This window comes from Hemiscyllium ocellatum, chromosome 17 (assembly GCF_020745735.1).
Source record: "Hemiscyllium ocellatum isolate sHemOce1 chromosome 17, sHemOce1.pat.X.cur, whole genome shotgun sequence".
NCBI classification, from domain to species: domain Eukaryota; kingdom Metazoa; phylum Chordata; class Chondrichthyes; order Orectolobiformes; family Hemiscylliidae; genus Hemiscyllium; species Hemiscyllium ocellatum.
The window spans coordinates 68915757-68936880 of record NC_083417.1 but is presented as its reverse complement, the minus strand read 5'-3'; the positions used below and the strand labels follow the sequence as shown (position 1 = coordinate 68936880).

The 21124-nt window shown below is 40.6% G+C and overlaps 1 protein-coding gene across 2 annotated transcripts in view; it reads left to right on the top strand.

Annotated features, from left to right (window-relative positions):
• Positions 1–21124, top strand: part of LOC132824028 (L-fucose kinase) — a 363536-nt gene that overhangs the window by 145828 nt on the left and 196584 nt on the right. For both annotated transcript variants that reach the window (XM_060838278.1, XM_060838277.1), the window contains exon 3: positions 1010–1161. In XM_060838278.1, coding sequence (XP_060694261.1) covers positions 1010–1161 — 152 coding nt within the window. The remainder of the gene's footprint in view (positions 1–1009; positions 1162–21124) is intronic.

Here is a 21124-nt window from a genome sequence, read left to right as displayed (position 1 = left end):
CTAGATAAGTGCATTGGAAGAAAGAAATAGAAGATTATAGCTGATAGAGTTAGAGGAAAAGGTGTGGGAGGAGGCTGATGTGGACTATAAACTGTGGTGTAGACCAGTTTTTCTGTGGAGTAAATTCAATGTAAGTTGAAATGTTGCTGCATTTTTATCACAAAATTATATTAACCAACATAATTCTTTGTATTTGTATTCCTCCTAGCCTGTTGGTACCACTTTTTAAAATAAACCTACTTGCCAAGTGTGTTAAATATGTTGGAGAGACTTAATTTAAAATAATTTATTTCAAGTGCTAAATTACTTTGTTTTTATAGAATATTTTCAGTCAACACACTTATTAAATATTTATCCTTGTAATCTGTGAATTGTCAGCAAGGCAGTAATTATTGTCTGTCCCCAGGTTCGCTTGAGAAGGTGGTAATCCTTTTTGTACTGTTGAAATCTCTGCAGTGGAAGTATTTTAACTATTACTAAGTATGAGCTTACAGGATTTTAACCCAGTGGTGAAGAAGGAATAGCAATAAGTATGACTATGAGATTTGAAGGAGAAGGTAGGGGTATTCCCAGATAGTTACTACCCTTGTTCTACTAAGATGGTTTGGAAAATTCTGTCAAAATACTGCACTGCATCCTATAGATGATACAGATTGCTACTATGCCATGCTGTTTGTGGAGGAAATGAATGATTAAGGTAGTGATGTGGTGTTAATTCAGCAGATGACTTTGCTACTGCTGAGCATCTTGTGAGCAGTAGCTGCACTTATCCTTGGAAATGGTGAGTATTCTGTCACACTCTATAATTTTTGCCTTGTAGCTGATAGACAGGTTTTGCTGGGTCAGGAGATGAGTAACTCACTGCACCATACCCAGCCTTTCATTAAGGTAAAAACCAATGAATGAAAACCAGTACTCTAATTTCACATAAAGACTGTCACATCATTACTACCACTGATGACTTGACAGTCTAACATTCTCACTGGAGTCTCGTCCATTTTCTTTCCAGAACTTGAAATCCGCCAACACAAAGGATCCATTGCTCCTGATGTAGTTCTTCTCACTGTGGAGGATCCACAGACTCGTGTTGGTAGTGGTGGTGCCACCCTCAATGCATTGCTGGTAGCTGCAGAACATCTCAGTGCCAAGGCGGGATATACGGTAAGTTTGCTTCCTTTAGTTGGTGAAGACGGGTTTACAGCTTATAGAATCTTACAGGGCCATTTGTATCAGCTGTTTGAAAGAGCTGTCCAATTGGCTTGACTCCCCTTATTCTTGCTACATTAGCCTGAAAACATTTTTTGTAAAGGTATATATCCCTTCCTTTTGAAAGATTTTTGTTGAAATGTGCTTCCATCACACTTTCAGGCCCAGCATCCCAGATCGGGGGAGATTTGAAAAAATCTCTTCATTCTTTCCTCTGGTTCTTATGCCAGTAATCTTAAATCTGTCTTCTGATTCTAACCTTCCTTCCAGTAGAGACACTTGTAATATTGATCACTACAATTAAATTGTCAGCTGACAATTTAGCAGACAATTGTTAAACTATATGAACCAGATCCCAGGATGAACTCTTGGTCCATTGCAAATTAACTGATCTCAGTTAACTGATATTCAGTGTTGGCCTCAGTACTTTTGGATTAATGAATAATGAAATCACATGTATTAGTTCAAACATGATTCAATAATAAACACTAACCTGAAATGTGAACTGTGAGAACACAATTGTGTGGGGATATGGATAAGTAACTTTTTGGTTGGAAGTTATTATCCATAGGAATAGTTGATTGGAAGTTGTTTTCAATTAAACTTTTTGTTCTTGCAATAAATATTTGAGCTGTAGATCTTTTTCTTGAAGTGCACATCTACCGTATAAACTTGAATAGGTGCTTAAACAAAGGAACTTGAGTCTCATCTTTTGCCTGCAATGGGGATTTCAAGACTAGGAGCACATTTTTAAGGTGAGAGGAGAGAGATTTTAAAAAGACATGGGGGCAGATTTTTAGTACAGAGGGTGCATCATGTTTGGAATGAGTTTCCTGAGGAAGTGGTGGATGTGGGTACAATTGCAACATTTAAAAGACGCTTCGATAAGTACATGAATAGGAAAGGTTTGGAGGGATATGGGACAGGATCAGGCAGGTGGGACTAATTTAGTTTGGGATTAAGTTCAGCATGGTTGGTCCGAAGGGTCTGTTTCCGTGCTGTACGACAATGGTCTAAGAGAGGGAAAAAATGTTAAACTCACCCTTTCAGAATGATAAGCAAGAAAGAAAGACTTGCATTGACTTTGAAGACCTCGGAATGTACCAAAGCATTTTGCATCTAATGAATACTTTCAAATTATAGTCAGCTTTGTAATGTATGAAACCAAACAGCCAATTTGTCTCTATCAAATCACTACTAATAATAGCGAGAAAATGATCAAGTGGTTTCCATTAAGCAAGGAGACTAGGACCTGTGGGCACAACCTTAGAATTAGAGGGGGTCAATTTAGAATGGAAATGAGGAGACATTTGTTCAGCCAGAAAGTGGTGGGCCTGGGGAATTCATTGCCATGGAGTGCAGTGGAAGCCGGGATGTTCAATGTCTTCCAGGCAGAGATTGATAAACTCTTGATCTCGCAAGGATTTAAGGGATACGGAGAAAGTGCAGGTAAGTGGAGTTGAAATGCACATCAGTCATGATTGAATGGCAGAGTGGACTCTCTGGGCCGAATGGCCTTACTTCCACTCCGATGTCTTATGTCTCAGTAGCCTGTTATAGCGATTTAATTGAAGAGTAAGTATTGGCCCGGTCACTGTGAAGAGAGGTGAGAACACTGCTGTTGCTGGTATTAATCAGACAGGTTCCAGATTCCAATAATAATCCAGTGATTTCAGAGGTAAAGTTGAGTATACAATTCCGTTCTTTTACTGCTAATCTCAAGAGTATGTCGACTTGTGTACTACTTTAATACTGTCATGAACACGCAGTATATAACTAGGTTAATGTGTGGAACTAGATTAATTAACTTCTGAAGGTGGAAAAGGATGCATTGAGGATTTGCAATATCACTGGTACTGTCACAAAAACACATGCACATCGAAATATATATATTAAAAAATTGGTGAGAGTTGTTGATCATGTGCAATATTTTGGTCCCTCTGAAAGCTCCAGACATTTAATTAGAACAAATTCCTGTTGGTGATGCAGTTATAAATTAATATTTCAGTACACAAGTTGCTAGCAAGGTCTTAAAATCTCTAATAATTGTTTCTTGCATGAAATGCATCATCTTGAAAGAGCACTGAATGCTGGGTGGACTTAATTACGTTTAGTTTTAGATAATAAATTCCTGTAACTGGGAAGTTTCCCAACTCATCAGACACATATTGATATGAATCATCCATTGTGGTTATCATCCTGGGGAGGAGGGATGGGATTGGGTCGGGTCTGCAAACTACAGAAGCAGTTTGGAAGCACTTACAAGTTGGATATGTCCCGAGTTGGGTTATAGAATCACAGAGATGTACAGTACAGAAACAAACCCTTGGTTCAACCCGTCAATACTGACCAGATATCCCAAACTCAACAAGCCCCATTTGCCTGCATTTTGCCCAAATCCCTGTAAGCCTTTCCGTTTCATGTACCTTGTCCAAAAGTCTTTTGAATGCTGCAACTGTACCTGCATCTGCAACTTCCTCTTGCAGATTGTTCCGTAATTGAACCTCCGTGCAAAAAAAGTTGCCGTTCACGTCCCATTCAAATCTTTCTCATCTCACTTCAAAATGATGCTCTCTAGTTTTGAATTCCCCCTACCCCTGTTGGAAAGAAGAAAATTTGATGTACTTGTTTTAGAAATCATTACATTGCCCACCTCATTTATCACCAACCTCCCACCTTGAGTTCCAATTTATTCCCTATGCACCCTCATGCCCATAAACCAACTCACGCTCATGCCATGTTCATTCCATTGTATACCCACATGCTACCTTCACCATCCTTATGGCATGCCCATGGCCAGTCACCCACTATGGGCAATCCTCACAGGCCATGTGGAAGAAAGTTATATATCTAACAATTGAGTAAAGCACATAAATAATGCAGCATGAAAACCTCTCATTCATGAAAACCGTTAAAAGATTTTAATATTTCCTCATGTAGTCAATCTGTTATATACAAAAAAAACTACACAATAACCACATCAATAGCCAATCCTTTAAGAGCCTCTTTTTGTGTCAATCAGAAGATGTATGCCATATCCCTGGCTGAGGTAAGTGTTTTTCAGAGTTTTTGAAATGAGCCAAGTGTTTCTTGGCAGCAGTTGTCAACAATGTACTCTTGAAACTCCAGGGCAGATTTGTCTCTAAGCTGCTTTAAATGGCCTGTCACTCAAAGAAGTCTAGCAGATGGCGCTTTATTAACACTGACAGCCGCAGTATTTATTTTTCATAAAGTACTAGGTATTTAAATTATTTGAGATCGTGACACTTTAAATGTACCCTCTGTATGCCCTGCGAAAGCATTTACTCTACCTCATAAATCCCTGACTATTACACTGTGAGTTAAGACTGTTGGAACAGTGAGCATTGGCTCTTGACTTCAGCTTGAATTTTAGATGGCCTTGTTGAGTGTGGGCCACTTGCCTGTGGAATTCACACCCAGCCTCTTGTCCCTGCAAACAAAACAATGAGATTTGTCAGAAGCGGAGGGGTGGGACTTGGCATCCAGCTTTCACCTGCCATTTTCAGTTCCATGAAAATCTGGTTCTACATCTCAGTTCTTTAAATGTCTATTTAATTTCATTCTATTTTTAATGGATATTTTAGATTATTAAATAGACAGATGTTGCAGTAAGTCTCAGCACCAGGAAGTGGAGATGAAAAAGTTGAGCTGCAGACCCTAATTATGACAAATGGATGAGGGACTACTAATGTCAGTAGGTAAACCAATCAAATTACATCTTGCTCATTGAGATTTTTCTAGCCTACTTTTAAGTCAGAACCATGATGTAGAGGTGTTGGTGTTAGACTTGGGGTGGACAAGGTCAGAAGTCACACGACACCAGGTCCAATAGGTTTATTTAAAATCAGAATATTTCAGAGCAGTGTTCCTTCATCAGGCGAAAAGACAGGTTTAGTCAGAGGAGCTTGCTTCCTTTTGTAAAATCATAAGCTGAATGATCCTGAGCATAGATGAAATGTTCCAGTGTGTGGTCATGAGTCAGAGGATTAGGCTTGACTATGGTGGGCTTTATAGTCAAATAATTCAGTGATGCTTCTTTTCAAACGTGACGAGTTTACACTAACAAATGCATTTAAAATATGTGAAAATTGTAATGGGCAAAGTTCACACCAAAACATAAGAACATTCATCACAGAATCCCTTCAGTGTAGAAGCAGGCCATTCAGCCTTTCAAGTGCACACCGACCCTCGAAAGAGCAGCCCTCCCACACCCAGACACCTGTCCCATCCCTGTAATTTCCATGGGTAATTGACCGAACCAGCACATCCCTAAAGCTCGTTGGATGCTGCCTGAACTGCTGTGCTCTTCCAGGACCACTGATTCAGAATCTGGTTTCCAGCATCTGCAGTCATTGTTTTTACCCTGCACATCCCTAAACAGTAATGACAAACTAGCATAGTCAATTCACCTAACCTAAGGGAGGAAACCCACACAGTCATGGAGAATGTGCAAACACCACGTAGACAGTGACCTGAGGCTGGAATTGAACCCATTATCCCTGGCACTGTGAGGCAACAGTGCTAACCACTATGCCACCATGCCGCCCCCTACTTATTATTATATTTTTAATAAATCTATGGATATTCGCCGAGCATTTTTTTAAAAATAAGGTTAATCTTCATGTGCTGCTCTCCTTTGATCTTGCTCATGCGGATTTTTCTAAATATAGACTTTGACTAAGACTCAGCTGGAGACCAGACCAGTGAATCAGGATATGCCATTCTAATTCAGTCTTCATTCAATGTCCCTGTTTTTATACAATAGTGTTTTAATTACATTTCAAAAGTGAGGCTATTCAAGGCTAAGTCATTTGCAAACCTCTTTAATAACACTGAAAACATCTTTGGACCCATTAGCAATGTTTGCTCCACTATAATAATTGCTTTGGAATGAAGAGCAATTGTCACAAGAACCTATGGCCTTTTTTTATCATGCCAGGAGTGTAACAGACAAAGATAACTGACTCCAGCCTTTACAGAGAAATGATGGTGAGTAGCTAGCTGACGAAGGAGCAGCGCTCTGAAAGCTAGTACAGGTACACAATCCTTTATCCAAAAACACCTGGGGGCCAGCTGGTTTTTGGAATTTGGAATTTTTCAAATTTCGGAATAAGTGACTGTTTGATGGTGAAATTTTTAAAAAGTCTTACCAAAGTGAGTATTATGGACCCTGAGATAGAACTGAGGCCTCACAGTGCTGGGCAATGCTACCCCCACGTTGCATCTGAGTGACATGCATCAAGTGGGTGTGGAGTTGGGTTAACTGTTTGCACATCAAACAACCTTATTAATGAGATAAAAACTTCATGAGAAAACCTCCAGATTTTAGATCTTTTCAGATAAAGGGTTGTCTACCTGTACTTCCTACTAAGCCTGTTGGACTGTAACCTGGTGTTATAGAGTCATAGTCATAGAGATGTACAGCATGAAAACAGACCCTTCAGTCCAACCCGTCCATGCCGACCAGATATCCCAACCCAATCTAGTCCCACCTGCCAGCTCCCGGCCCATATCCCTCTAAACCCTTCCTATTCATATACCCTTCCAAATGCCTCTTAAATGTTGCAATTGTACCAGCGTCCACTACTTCCTCAGGCAGCTCATTCCATACATGTATCACCCCCTGTGTGAAAACGTTGCCCCATAGGTCTCTTTTATATCTTTCCCCTCTCACCCTAAACCTATACCCTTTACTTCTGGACTCCCCAACCCCGGAGAAAATACTTTGCCTCTATACCCTATCCATGCCCCTCATAATTTTGTAAACCTCTATAAGGTCACCCCTCAGCCTCCGACACTCCAGGGAAAACAGCCCTAGCCTGTTCAGCCTCTCCCAATAGCTCAGATCCTCCAACCCTGGCAACATCCTTGTAAATCTTTTTCTGAACCCTTTCAAGTTTCACAACATCTTTCCAATAGGAAGGAGACCAGAATTGCACGCAATATTCCACCAGTAGCCTAACCAATGTCCTGTACAGCCGCAACATGACCTCCCAACTCCTTTACTCAATACTCTGACCAATAAAAGAAAGCATACCAAACGCTGCCTTCACTATCCTATCTCTGCGACTCCACTTTCAAGGAGCTATGAACCTGCACTCCAAGCCTCTTTGTTCAGCAACACTCCCTAGGACCTTACCATTAAGTGTAAAGGTCCTGCTAAGATTTGCTTTCCCAAAATGCAGCAACTCGCATTTATCTGAATTAAACTCCATCTGCCACTTCTCAGCCATTGGCCCATCTGATCAAGATCCTGTTGTAATCTGAGGTAATCCTCTTCGCTCTCCACTACACCTCCAATTTTAGCAAACTTACTAACTATACCTCTTATGCTCGCATCCAAATCATTTATGTAAATGACACAAAGTAGAGGACCCAGCACCGATCCTTGTGGCACTCCACTGGTCACAGGCCTCCAGTCTGAAAAACAACCCTCCACCACCACCCTCTGTCTTCTACCTTTGAGCCAGTTCTGTATCTAAATGGCTAGTTCTCCCTGGATTCCATGAGATCTAACCTTGCAAATCAGTCTCCCATGGGGAACCTTGTCGAAGGCCTGACTGAAGTCCATATAGATCACATCTACTGCTCTGCCCTCATCAATCCTCTTTGTTACTTCGTCAAAAAACACAATCAAGTTTTATGAGACATGGTTTCCTACGCACAAAGCCATGTTGACTATCCCTAGTCAGTCCTTGCCTTTCCAGATACATGTACATCCTGTCCCTCAGGATTCCCTTCAACAACTCACTCACCATCAAGGTCAGGATCACTGCTCTATAGTTCCTTAGCTTGTCCTTACCACTCTTCTTAAACAGTGGCACCACATTATGCAATCTCCAGTCTTCTGGCACCTCACCTGTGACTATCGATGATACAAATATCTCAGCAAGTGGCCCAGCAATCACTTCTCTAGCTTCCCACAGAGTTCTAGGGTATACCTGATCAGTTCCTGGGGATTTATCCACCTTTACCCGTTTCAAGACATCCAGCATTTTCTCCCCTGTAATATGGACCTTTTGCAAGATGTCACCATCTATTTCTCTACACTCTATATCTTCCAAATCCTTTTCCACAGTAAATACTGATGCAAAATACTCATTTAGTATCTCCCCCATTTTCTGCGGCTCCACACAAAGGCCGCCTTGCTGATCTATGAGGAGCCCTATTATCTTTTGTCCTTCATGTATTTGCAAAAACTCTTTGGATTCTCCTTAATTCTATTTGCCAAAGCTATCTTATGTCCTCTTTTTGCCCTCCTGATTTCTCTCTTAACTATATTCCTACTTCCTTTATATTCTTCTAAGGATTCACTTGATCTATTCTGTCTATACCTGACACATGCTTCCTTCTTTTTCTTAACAAAACCCTCAATTTATTTAGTCATCCAGCATTCCCTATACCTACCAGCCTTTCCTTTTACCCTGACAGGAATATACTTTCTCTGGATTCTCATTTCTGAAGGCTTCCCATTTTCCAGCCGTCCCTTTGCCTGCAAAAATCTGCCCCCAATCAGCTTTCAAAAGTTCTTTCTGGATCAGTGGTGCTGGAAGAGCACAGCAGTTCAGGCAGCATCCAACGAGTAGCGAAATCAACGTTTCGGGCAAAAGCCCTTCATCAGGAATAATTCCTGATGAAGGGCTTTTGCCCGAAACGTTGATTTCGCTGTTCGTTGGATGCTGCCTGAACTGCTGTGCTCTTCCAGCACCACTGATACAGAATCCGGTTTCCAGCGTCTGCAGTCATTGTTTTACCTTTCAAAAGTTCTTGCCTAATACCATCAAAATTGGTCTTTCTCTAATTTAGAACTTCAACTTTTAGATCTGGTCTATCCTTTTCCATCATTATTTTAAATCTAATCTAATTATGGTCGCTGGCCCCAAAGTGCTCCCCGACTGACACCTCAGTCACCTGCCCTCCCTTATTTCCCAAGAGTAGGTCAGGTTTTGCATATTCTCTAGTAGGTATATCCACATACTGAATCAGAAAATTGTCTTGTACACACTTAAGAAGTTCTTCTCCATCTAAACCTTTAACACTATGGCAGTCCCAGTCGATGTTTGGAAAGTTAAAATCCCCTACCATAACCACCCTATTATTCTTACTGGTAGCTGAGATCTCCTTACAAGTTTGATTCTCAATTTCCCTCTGACTATTGGGGGGGCCTATAATACAATCCCAGTAAAGTGATCATCCCTTTCTTATTTCTCAGTTCCACCCAAATAACTTCCCTGAATGTATTTCTGGGAATATCCTCCCTCAGCACAGCTGTAATGCTATCCCTTATCAAAAATGCCACTCCCCCTCCTCTTTTGCCTCCCTTTCCATCCTTTCTGTATCATTTGTATCCTGGAACATTAAGCTGTCCATCCTTGAGCCATGTTTCTGTAATTGCTATGATACCCCAGTCCATGTTCCTAATCATGCCCAGAGTTCATCTGCCTTCCCTGTTAGGCCCCTTGCATTGAAATAAATGCAGTTTAATTTATTAGTCCTACCTTGTCCCTGCCTGCCCTGACTGTTTCACTCGTTTCTGTTCTCAACTGTACCAGTCTCAGATTGATCTCTTTCCTCACTATCTCCCTGGGTCTCCCTGCCTGTCTCTTCCCCCCCCCCCCCCACCAACCTTACTAGTTTAAATCTTCCCGAGCAGCTCCAGCAAATCTCTGTGCTGGTATATTAGTCCCCTTCCAATTTAGGTGCAATCTGTCCTTCGTGCACAGGTTACTCCTATCCCAAATAGAGATTCCAATGATCCAAAAATGGGAATCCATCTCCCATACACCAGCTCCTCAGCCATGCATTCATCTGCTCTCTCCTCCTATTCCTGCCCTCACTAGCTTGTAGCACTGGGAATAATCCTGATGTGCAGCACAGTAGTTAGCACTGCTGCCTCACAGCGCCAGAGGCCTGGGTTCAATTCCCGCCTCAGGCGACTGTCTGTGCGGAGTTTGCACATTCTCCCCGTGTCTGCATGGGTTTCCTCTGGGTGCTCCGGTTTCCTCCCACAGTCCATAGATGTGCAGGTTAGGTGAATTGGCCATGCTAAATTGCCTGTAGTGTTAGGAAAAGAGGTAAATGTAGGGGAATTGGTCCGGGTGGGTGGCAGTTCGGTGTGGACTTGTTGGGCCGAAGGGCCTGTTTCCACACTGTAAGCAATCTAATCTAATCTACTACTCTAGAGGATCTGCTTTTTAAATTTCTGCCTAACTCTCTCTAATCTCCCTTCAGAATCTCAACCTTTTCTCTTCCTATGTCTTTGGTTCCAATGTGGTCAATGATCTCTTGCTGGCCCCTCTCCCTCATGAGAACATTCTGCACCGTCTCTGAGACATCCTTGAACCTGGCACCAGAGAAGCAACACACCATTCTGCTTTTTCGCTGCTGGCCACAGAAATGTCTGTCTGTACCTCGGATTTTAGAATCCCCTAATGCAATTGATCTCTTGGACGTACCCCTCGTTGCATTAGAGCCAATCTCAATAAAGAGACTTGGCTATTAGTGCTACGTTCCCCTGAGAATCCATCACCCTCTACATTTTCCAAAACAGCATACCTCTTTGAGATAGGTTTATCCACAAAAGACTCCTGCACTAGCTGCCTACCTCTCTTACCTTTCCTGGAGTTGACCCATCTATGGGCCTGTATCTGAGACTTTTCCCCCCTTCCTATAACTGCTATCCATCACACACTGTTGCTGTTGCAAATTCCTCATTGCTTCTAACTGACTCTCCAACCGATCCATTCGATTTGATAAGATTCGCAACCAACAGCATTTATGGCAGATATTATCCGTAGTAACCCTTAAACCCTCTTTAAACTCCCACATCTGACAAGAAGTACATAACACACTATTAAAGGCCATTTTTGCTCATTCACAATCTCAGACCCAAAAATTAACACCATCTTATTCCTCTACAAACTCTGCCCCAGGTTAAATTAATAGTTATGGCTTATATTTAAGTTTAATCAAGAGACATATCTCCAAAAACATATAATCAAGAAAGAACCTACTCTACTCACTGCTGCAGATTCTCTGTAGGCCACTTAAACAACCATTAACTTATCTGATTCTGTGCTGTGAACTTTGCCCAACAGTTCCTCCAAAATCAGTTGTGAATTTCACTGTTTATTAATTTTCCCAGATGCACTCCGATGTCCAACGATAAATCAATTCAAACAGCAAAGGCAGTAACTGTGCAGGTTCTTTCATCCTCTCTCTCTCTCTCTCTCTCTCTCCCCCCTACACTGACCACACCATGTGCTTCCTTTGTCTGTGCTTCTCCCTTTTAAAACTGCTGTTGTTTTGACTTTTTCTCCCCCAAAGTTCCAAAACAATAAAACAGAAATTGCTGCTCCTGGAATTTGAGGATATCCCCTCCAGCACCTAAAATACCTCAAAAAAGGAGCAGCTGTTACAGCCAGAAATTTTTCCCGTCCTCCATCTTAGATTACCCAGAATTGTGTGATTTTTAACTTTACTGAGAAAGTCATTACAACAATCTTAATACAAATTAATCGTTTCAAGTAATTGATGCTGAATTTATGGTACAAATTAATGTGTGGCTGTTATCAGTGTGAGTTTGAAATACATTGTTGCCTCAATTGAATGGGATCTCTATCAAGTCCGTTTTCTCTTGATCAGCAATACTAGGCTGTACTGGGTCAGGAGAGGAAGCAACCAGTCAGACTTTCCTGTTACTGATCATGTGCTAGAATGATTTATCTGTGTATAGGTTTGGTCCTAGTTGTGACTTTTTTATTGTAGTTAGATGCCCTGAGATATTTATCACTGAGGCACACAAATAATTACCCTGGTTATACTCCCTTACATCCTCTTCCATGGGGCAGAAGATACAAAAGTTTGAAAACACGTGCCAACAGATTCAAGAACAGCTTTTTCCTGACTATTATCAGACTTTTGAATGGACTTCTTGTATATTAAAGTTGAACTTTCTCTGCACCTTCTCTGTAAGTGGAACACTATATTCTGTATTCTCTTCTATTAGCCTGATGTACTTGTGTAAGATATGATTTTTCTGGATAGCATGCAAAACAATACTTTTCACTGTCTCAGTACATGTGACAATAATAAATCAAATTATTTAGGTGAGGAACATAGGATAATTGCAAGAAGCTGAGAATTGGCAACCATCAGGAATGATCGAATAACCAAATTCTGCACTGAATAAGGAGAAGCACTGAGGTGTGATAATATAGAGGTTTTTAAGATTATGCAGCAATGCAGGGTAGATACAGAGATATTTCAATGTTTCTTGTCACAAATGAAAGCAGGAATAGAGGCCATAAGTTTAGTGTAGGCAGTAATTAATTCCATAGGGATTCGGGGTAAATTATGCAGAGAGTGGTTGAAAGTGGAGCTCTCTGCCACAGGGAGTACAAAAGCAAAATATTGCAGGTGCATAAATCAGAAGCAAAATAGAAAATGCTAAAAATACTCAACAGATCAGGCAGCAAGGTGAGATCTGAGTTGTTAACTGTTGTTAGATTTTCTGTTTTTTCAAGGAGTTAATGATAATCAAGAGAAACATGAGGGCGAAAGGAGTAGAGTTGGTGGCATTAATGAAAAGGGTTGGGAGGAGACCCACGTGGAGAACGAACAGGTTGGACCATTTGGGCCAATAGCCTGTTTCTGTCCCACATGTAATCGCAGATGTTTGTGAAGGCAGGATGGGAGAGAGTTGAAAACTCATCAAGTTTGAAGGTGGTTGGGGAAGTTAAAATGCATCTTCAGTTATCTTTAAGCCATTTCTGGAGAGACACCATTTTACTTCAGTCTGTCTTTCTCCTTGCTCTTCTTTCTTGAAGTAGTGCTGTGTTTGGTCGGGTTTCACTCGTCTGGTACTTATTGGCACCTCATCCAAAGCAAAATATTATTAGGAATTTGAATTTTTAAAAGTTCTTCACCTTTGGGAAAAATAGCACTGAGAAATGTCTTGGATTAGGCAAAAACTGTCTGCATTTGAAGTATATAGATGAAGCTGCACGTTAAACGAAGAGCTCTAAATAAGTAAATGATGGGTTGCATCCATGTGTGAAGAATAGAAATCTTGGATCCGTGGCAAATGTCTGAACCCAGGGGATGGGGTCATTGCTGGATTATAGTAGGAAAGTAATTTATAAAGAGGGCATAAAGAGTCTGCTAAGAGTTTTAGATAATTTAATTGAGTGACGAAGATTTGATAGATAGAGTACAATGTCGGAAAATGTGAATAGAAAAGCAGCATATTAAATCAAGAGAGATTGAAGAGTAATATAGTACAAAGGGATCTAGGTGTCCTGATACATGAATTGCATACCGTTACTATGAACATACAGGAATTGATTAGGAAGGCAAATGAAATGCTTTTATGTATTGCAAATGGAATGGAATACAAAAATAGGAACATTTTTGCTGAATTTGGAAAGGGCATTGCTGAGACAGCATCTATCGGTCTGTGAGCAGTTATGGTCTCCTGAATTAAAAAAAAAGGATCTAAATGCATTAGAAACATTTGAGAAAAGTTTCACTCACCTGATCCCTAGAATGTGTGCGTTCTCTTATGAGTAAGGTTGGAAAGGTTAGAGTTTTCACTCGAGTTTAGAGGTGATCTCATTGAAGCACAACATGATCCTGAGGAGGTATGACAGGGTGATTGCTGAAAGGATGGTTTCCCTTCTGAAGGACTGTAGGACTAGGGGATACAATTCAACACAGAAAGTAAAAATTGCTTCTCTCTGAGCATCATTTGTTTGTGAAATTCTCTTCCCAAAAAAGCAGTTAAGAGGAATCCTTGAATATTGTTTAGGTAGAATTGGAGTCTTGACTGACAAGGGAATCAAATGATATAGGGGGTAGAAAGGATCTCAATCACATCAGGCAAGATATTATCAAATGGAGTCGGGTCAAGGGTCCATAAGGTTGCCTTCTGCTTCTAATCCATGTGTTCGTATGGAGCAGGCTCTCCCTTATCTGAAACCCAGCTGAGCTGAGAATGGGTGGAAGTCGATAGCTCTGCTGTTTAGAACCTATTCCCTTTGTCACAGCAGTCAGCAACTCAAAATTGTGGTCAAGGGAGATTTAAATATCAAACCAAGTTTATGATCAAAACTACGTATCAATTGTATTTTCTCAATGTTGACTCAGTCTTAAATCTGAAGCGAACTATGCTTCAAGGTTCAGATTGAAATCTAAGCAATGACCCGTGAGACAATTGTAGCTGTGAAGGATTGGACTCTCAGCTCGATGGTAATAAATTCTAATGCTAGCTGTAATTCCTCCTTGAATGTATCTGTTTTATTTCAAGGTGCAGCCCAGTCAATCATGTCATTTAATGGAAGACTGCAGACTAAATCCTACTCGTTAAACAGAGACACCAGCTGCTGAGGTCTTGTCAATCTCTTGCTTTCTGTCATTATATCTGGAAGTCACTAGAATATTGCAAGACCACCTAAATACGAAAAAAAAACTTGTTTTAAATAGGGAGAGGTAAATTCTAGGCACGCCACAGCTGTCATCATCATCATCATCACTGAGATCTGTTAAACAATTGGTTTTATTTGAAAGAAAAAGAGAAAACAGGGCAATGTTGATTTCTCATCAGAACTGTTTATTTTGGTGGTTCTCTTGATCTTGATTCATATTGTTCCCCTGTTTATTTTTTCTTGTTAGACAGAGCTGCTACATGTTTTCGGTGTCATCTGTTTTTCATACAGGAAGATGATGCTTTCCAGTGGGCGGCACGGTGGCACAGTGGTTGGCACTGCTGCCTCACAGCACCAGAGACCCAGGTTCAATTCCCGCTTCAAACGACTGACTGTGTGGAGTTTGCACATTCTCCCTGTGTCTGCATGGGTTTCCTCTGGGTGCTCCGGTTTCCTCCCACAGTCCAAAAATGTGCAGGTTAGGTGAATTGGCCTGGCTAAATTGCCTGTAGTGTTAGGTGAACGGGGTTTGGGTGGGTTGCGCTTCGGCAAGTCGGTGTGGACTTGTTGGGCCGAACGGCCTGTTTCCACACTGTAAGTAATCTAATCTAATATAAAAAACTGTAAGAGTTTGCGGGCATCATAGGTTTGACTCATCTTTCCAACTCCAATCATTGATTTGCTGCTTTCTTGCTGCAATTATTCCTTTGGGGCAAATTGCAGAACTCCATTCTGCTCGCTGACTAGGGAAATTTCAGGGGAACAGGCTCCTGAAGTGCTAGGTGATGTTGCAAGACATGCATGTTACTAGTAGACCTTGCTATTCCTTTCATGCAGGGAGTAATTTAAAAGCTGCCATGACGCTAGTTTGAGTTGAAGACCTGTCAACCCTGACTGTTCTAATAATCATCACCAGGAAACACACAAAAGAACACCCTGAAAATAGAAGAAACTGACAACTCAACCTATGTATGTGTGTATTATATCAATAAACTTGACTAAACAGGACTCAGTAAAGGTTCTCAAACAACTATAAATTAATTATGTCCAAAAACATTCATTAAAATGAGACATAAGCTTGTACACTTCAAGTTGAGAAAAAGATTTATTCTTTCCACCACAGTCAACGACATGGGAATGAAAAAGACTTGTATTTTTGTGCACTTTCCACAGCATCAGGATTTCCTGAAGTGCTGTATAACCAGAGGAACTCCTTTTTCAAGATGTTATTGTTGTAATAGGAGAAGTGTCAATTCGTGTGCAGCAAGATGTCATGAACAATAATGAAGCAATGACCAGATTATCTGCTTTTGTGATCTTGATTAAAGGATAAATATTGGCCAAAACACTGGAGAGAATGCCCTACTCCTCTTCAAAATAATTTTATAGGATATTTTCTGTTGAATACCAGAGTGATATTTCCTCCTCTTCGAAAGACCCTGTAAATGGCAGATTTGGTAACATCACTTTGCCATGTGATCTGCATGGTGGTTGAAATTAACCTAAAATTAACCCTTTAGTTCATCGCTTGAGAGGTAGACAACAAGAGGTGTTTCAAAACCCCAAACACAAGCAGTACTTTTCAATGCAGTATTTAACATCCACGTAGAAAAGTGGGCTATTAAAATAAATGGTGAGGGAGAGGGGGTTTCAGTTGCATATGGAATAAGTTAAAGCAGGAAAGGTTCAGCAGAAGTTAAAGTTTTCAGGACAGGTAATAGGACTGAGGATTGGAAAAAATCAAAACGTGTGGTGCTAGGAAAGCAAAGCCGGTCAGGCAGCATCTGAGGAGCGGGAGAATTGACACTTCTGGCATAAGTCCATCATTAGGAATAATTCAATTGCGAACTAAATTTCCAAGAATACGTGTTCTATTGAAAGGACAAACACAGGCAAACGGGACTAGTTCGAGTTGGGAAATTTGATCGGTATGGACAAGTTGGACTGAAGGGTCTGTTTCTGTGCTGTATGACTCTGACAGGTAGATGTGCAGGGGGTGGAGTTGCCTTTTTAATAAATAATGAAATTAAATTGATAGCAAGAAGTGATATAGGATCCAAAAGCTAGTGTGCTTCCAATTAAACCTGTTAGACTATAACCTGATGTGTGATTTTTAATTTTGTACACCCCAGTCCAACACCAGCATCTCCAAATCATGATATTGGATTGTGTGGGTAAAGTTGAGGAAATGTAAAGGCGAAAAGACTCTGATGGGAGTTATACACGGGCCTTCAAGCAATTAGGATGTGGGGAACAAATTAGATAAGGAGGCAGACAAGGCATGCAAGAAAGACACTATTACAATAATCATGTGGGACTGGGAAAATCAGATTGGTAGCAGATCCCAAGAGAATCAATTCATGGAATGTCAATGAGATGGTTTTTTTGGGAGCAGCTTCTGGTGGACTGCACTAAGGATTTGATGATGTGTAATGTGGGACTTGATTAGGGAGCTGAAGGTGAAAGAACCCCTAAGAGGCAGTGACCATAATATGATGGAATTTACCCTGCAATTTGAGAAGAAAGTGGGGAGGGGTGGAGAGTAACTCAGGAGATATAGCATAAAGTCATCACAAGGAAGAAGAAACATATTAAAGGGAGGACAAGGCAACCATGGGTGACAGGGTTAAAAATCACACTACACCAGGTTAAAGTCCAACAGGTTTAATCAGAAGCAGTAGCTTTTGGAGCACTGCTCCTTCAACAGGTGGTTGACAGCAAGTGAAAGAGCAGTGCTCTGAAAACTCGTGCTTCCAAATAAACCTGTTGGACTATAACCTGGTGTTGTGTGATTTTTAACTTTGTACACCCCAGTCCAACACCGGCGTCTCCAAATCATGGGTGACATGGGAAGTCAGGGAAAGTGTAAAAGCAAAATAAAAAGTATACAATATGGTGAAGGTTATTGGGAAGCCGGTAGACTGGGAAGCCTTTTTAAAAACTAGTAGAGATAACTAAAAAGCAATAAAGGGGGAGAAGATGAAGTATAAAGGTGAGTTAGTTAGCAATATAAAAGAAAATTGCAAGAGTTTCTTTTGATATGTAAAAGGTAAGAGTCAGGCACAAGAGGACATTGGACCACTGGAAAATGAGGCTGGAGAAGTAGTAATGGAAATAAAGAAATGGTAGAGGAACTGAATAGGTATTTTGCATCAATCTTCACAGTGGAAGACACCAGCAGTATACCAGAACTTCAGGAGGTGCAGGGGACAGAGGTGAGTGTAGTCATCACTAAGAGAAGATTCTGAGGCTGCTGAAAGGTCTGAAGGTGGATAGATGACCAGGACCGGATGGACTACACCCCAGAGTTCAGAAGGAGATAGCAGAGGAGATTGTGGGTGCATTAGTAATGATCTTTCAGGAATCACTGGTGTCAGGGAGGTCCCAGAGGACAGGAGAAAGGCTAATATAAAACCCCTGTTTAAGAAGAGAGGGAGGCAGAGGATGTGAAATTATAGGCCAGTTATCCTGACCTCAGTTTGTTGATAAGATTTTGGAGTCCATTGTTAAGGATATGATAATGGAGTATTTAGAAGTGCGTGGTAAGAAAGGTCACAATCAGCATGGTTTTGTCAGGGAAGGCCATACGTGCCAGGTCTGTTAGAATTATATGGGTCTCTCCCCATCCTTCTTCATCCAACTATCATCATAACTTTCTATTCTCTTCTCCCTCACTGTGTCTCTAGCTTATCCTTAAAATGCATTTCTGAAATTGAGAGTTCTACATTCTGACCTCTATCTGCTAAAATTTATTTCTCCTGAATTCTTTAATGAATTGATCTGTGACTTTGTTATATTTATGGTTGCGAGTTTTAATCACCTTCACATGTGAGACACATTCTCTAAGTTGGTGCCTAACCAATTCTTTCAAAATCTTAATGATTACTTGTTTGTACCTCAGTTTACTCCTTGCTAGCTGGTTTCATCAATTATTATGGAAATTTCAAAGCTCTGATACATTGTACATCAATCAAGGATATGATACCAAAACATTTTGAGAATGCATAGACAGCAGTAACTCTGTCAAAATTAGGAACACTAATTTCATTATATTTTATCGTACAAATTGTTGTTTGAATAAGAGACATCTGACCCAGAACATTCTGTCGTTACTTAGTGCATGGTTTTTTTTTGGCTGCTGTGTGCTCTGTCAACTGTAGAAAGAGAGACTGGATTGATTAAGACTGTATTCGCTAGAGTTTAGAAGAATGAGGGACCCCACATGATTCTCACAGGAGTAGACATGATAATTGATGACTACTGAGTCCAGAAACAAGGGTCACAGTCTTGGTAACAGGTTAGACTACTTAAGACTGAGGTGAAGACAAATTTCTTCTCTCAGAGAATGATGAGCCTATGGCACTCTCTGCTTCAGAAAGTATCTGAAGCCAAAACTTGGAATATTTTCAAGGAGTTAGATATTGTTCTTTGGGTCAAAGCGATCAAAGGGTGTGGAGAGAAAGCAGGTACAGAATCCTGAGTTGGAGGATCAGCCATGATCATATTGAATGGCAGAGCAGGCCTGAAAGGCTGAATGGCCTACTGTTGAGATCTTTGATGCTTTTATTTTTCTCATTTTGATTTGGAACTGAGAGTTGAAGTTGAGAATTGAACTTTGAACAGCAGCTTGTGCTTTTTCAAAAAAGAGAAGAGAACAAAGGACAGATTTTTGCTGTTGGGAACTGACTTATGTTACAACACAGAGACAGACAGCCGAACCAAATCAGTCTTTCTTCCTCTGTATTCACACCACAGTAAAGTTGAACTGTTGAAAACCCCAAAATAATCACTTCCATGGTTCCTAACAGACTTTTAAATAACCAATCCCACACTTTGTTATTAATTAAATTCCAGACACCAGGTTGTATTTCAAATAAAGACTTAATTTATTAAATACAAACTAACAGAGAGAAAATTAAACAGCACTGAAAGCTAATTAATGTCAGTGCTTTAAACCTGAAACATTTGATTTCAGCCCCATTCATACAAAAGACAAACAAACATAGTTAAGGGTTAAATTAAATAAAATATTAGAACTAGCGAGATTAATTAAACGGCTTTCACAATGCATTGTTTCACAGGCATAATTGTGGACTCCTTGACTGTTTTTTCCTGAAACATTGATCAAGGTCACCTTCTCAGTTCACCCTGGCAAAGGCTGCAGAACTCCGAACTCAGCTTTCAAATCGTTGGGCTTCCAGAAGCTGGTGTGCTAAATCAGGCAAATTCTTGTGCTGTCTCAGCAGCAACCCAGAACCATCTCCCAGAAAGCATTGTAAAAAAAACTTTAATTCTGTTCTGCTCTAATAGACTCTCACCGAGGCCCCAGTCACCATTAAATAATTGCCATCTGCTTGAGCATAGAGTCTCTTTCTGGAACCAACTCCCAGGTACTGACCTCGATAATAGTCAACATTTGCTATCTGTTTAAACACAATCCTCTTCCCAGGGTCATAGTGTAAGCTTGCCTTGACTGTTCTTTTTAACCCAAGCTGTCCCAAAGTCCATCAGTCATTTCCAGTTGATAATTCAAAATTGACAAAAAAAAATTATGAACAAATCAGTAAGGGTTCTAATACCTGGAGAGGTAATGCAGGTTAAATACTGCTCTAAAAATAGTGTAAATACCTTGGCCAAACCGTTGATTCTCCTCTCCTCAGATGCTGCCTGAACTGACTTTTAACTTTGTCTACCCCAGTCCAACATTGGCACCTCCAAATCTTCTTGTAGCAAGTATATTATTAAGCTAGAGAAGGTACAGAAGGGATTTACCAGGATGTTGCCAGACATTGAAGGTTCAAGTTGTGAAGAAAGGCTGGATAGGCTGGGATCTTTTTCACTGGAGCATAGGAAATTGAGAGCTGGCCTTATAGAGGTTTATAAAATCATGAGCATGGATAGTGTTTTTATGGTAGGTGTCTTTTCCCTCAGATAGGGGATTTCAAGAGGTGAGGACATATTTTTAAGGTGAAAGGAGAGAGATTTAAAAGAGACATGAGGGGCAAATATTTTACACAGAGGTTGGTTCGTGTGTGGAATGAACGTCCTGAGGAAGTAATGGATGCGGACACAATTATGTTCAAAAGACACTTAAATAAGTAGATGAATAGGAAAGGTTGGAGGGATAAGGGCCAGTAGCAGGTAGATGGAACTAGTTTAGTTTGAGATTATTTACAGCAAGGACTGGTTGGGTCGACTCTGCATATGGAGGAAAATTTTACTTGTTAAATAAAAACTGAAAGACCTGCAGATGCTGCAAATTAGAAACAAGAACGAAAATTGCAGGAAAAACTCAGCAGGTCTGGCAGCATCTATGGAGAGCAATCAGGGTTAATATTTTGTGATGTGTGACCCTTCCTCAAAACAGACAAACTCTCCTCGTCTAGGCAACCCCTATCGCTCAAACAGTAACATAGAAGGCTAAAAAAAAAGTCAACACAATTACATTGCCGTTCACAGAGTTTACTGTTCAC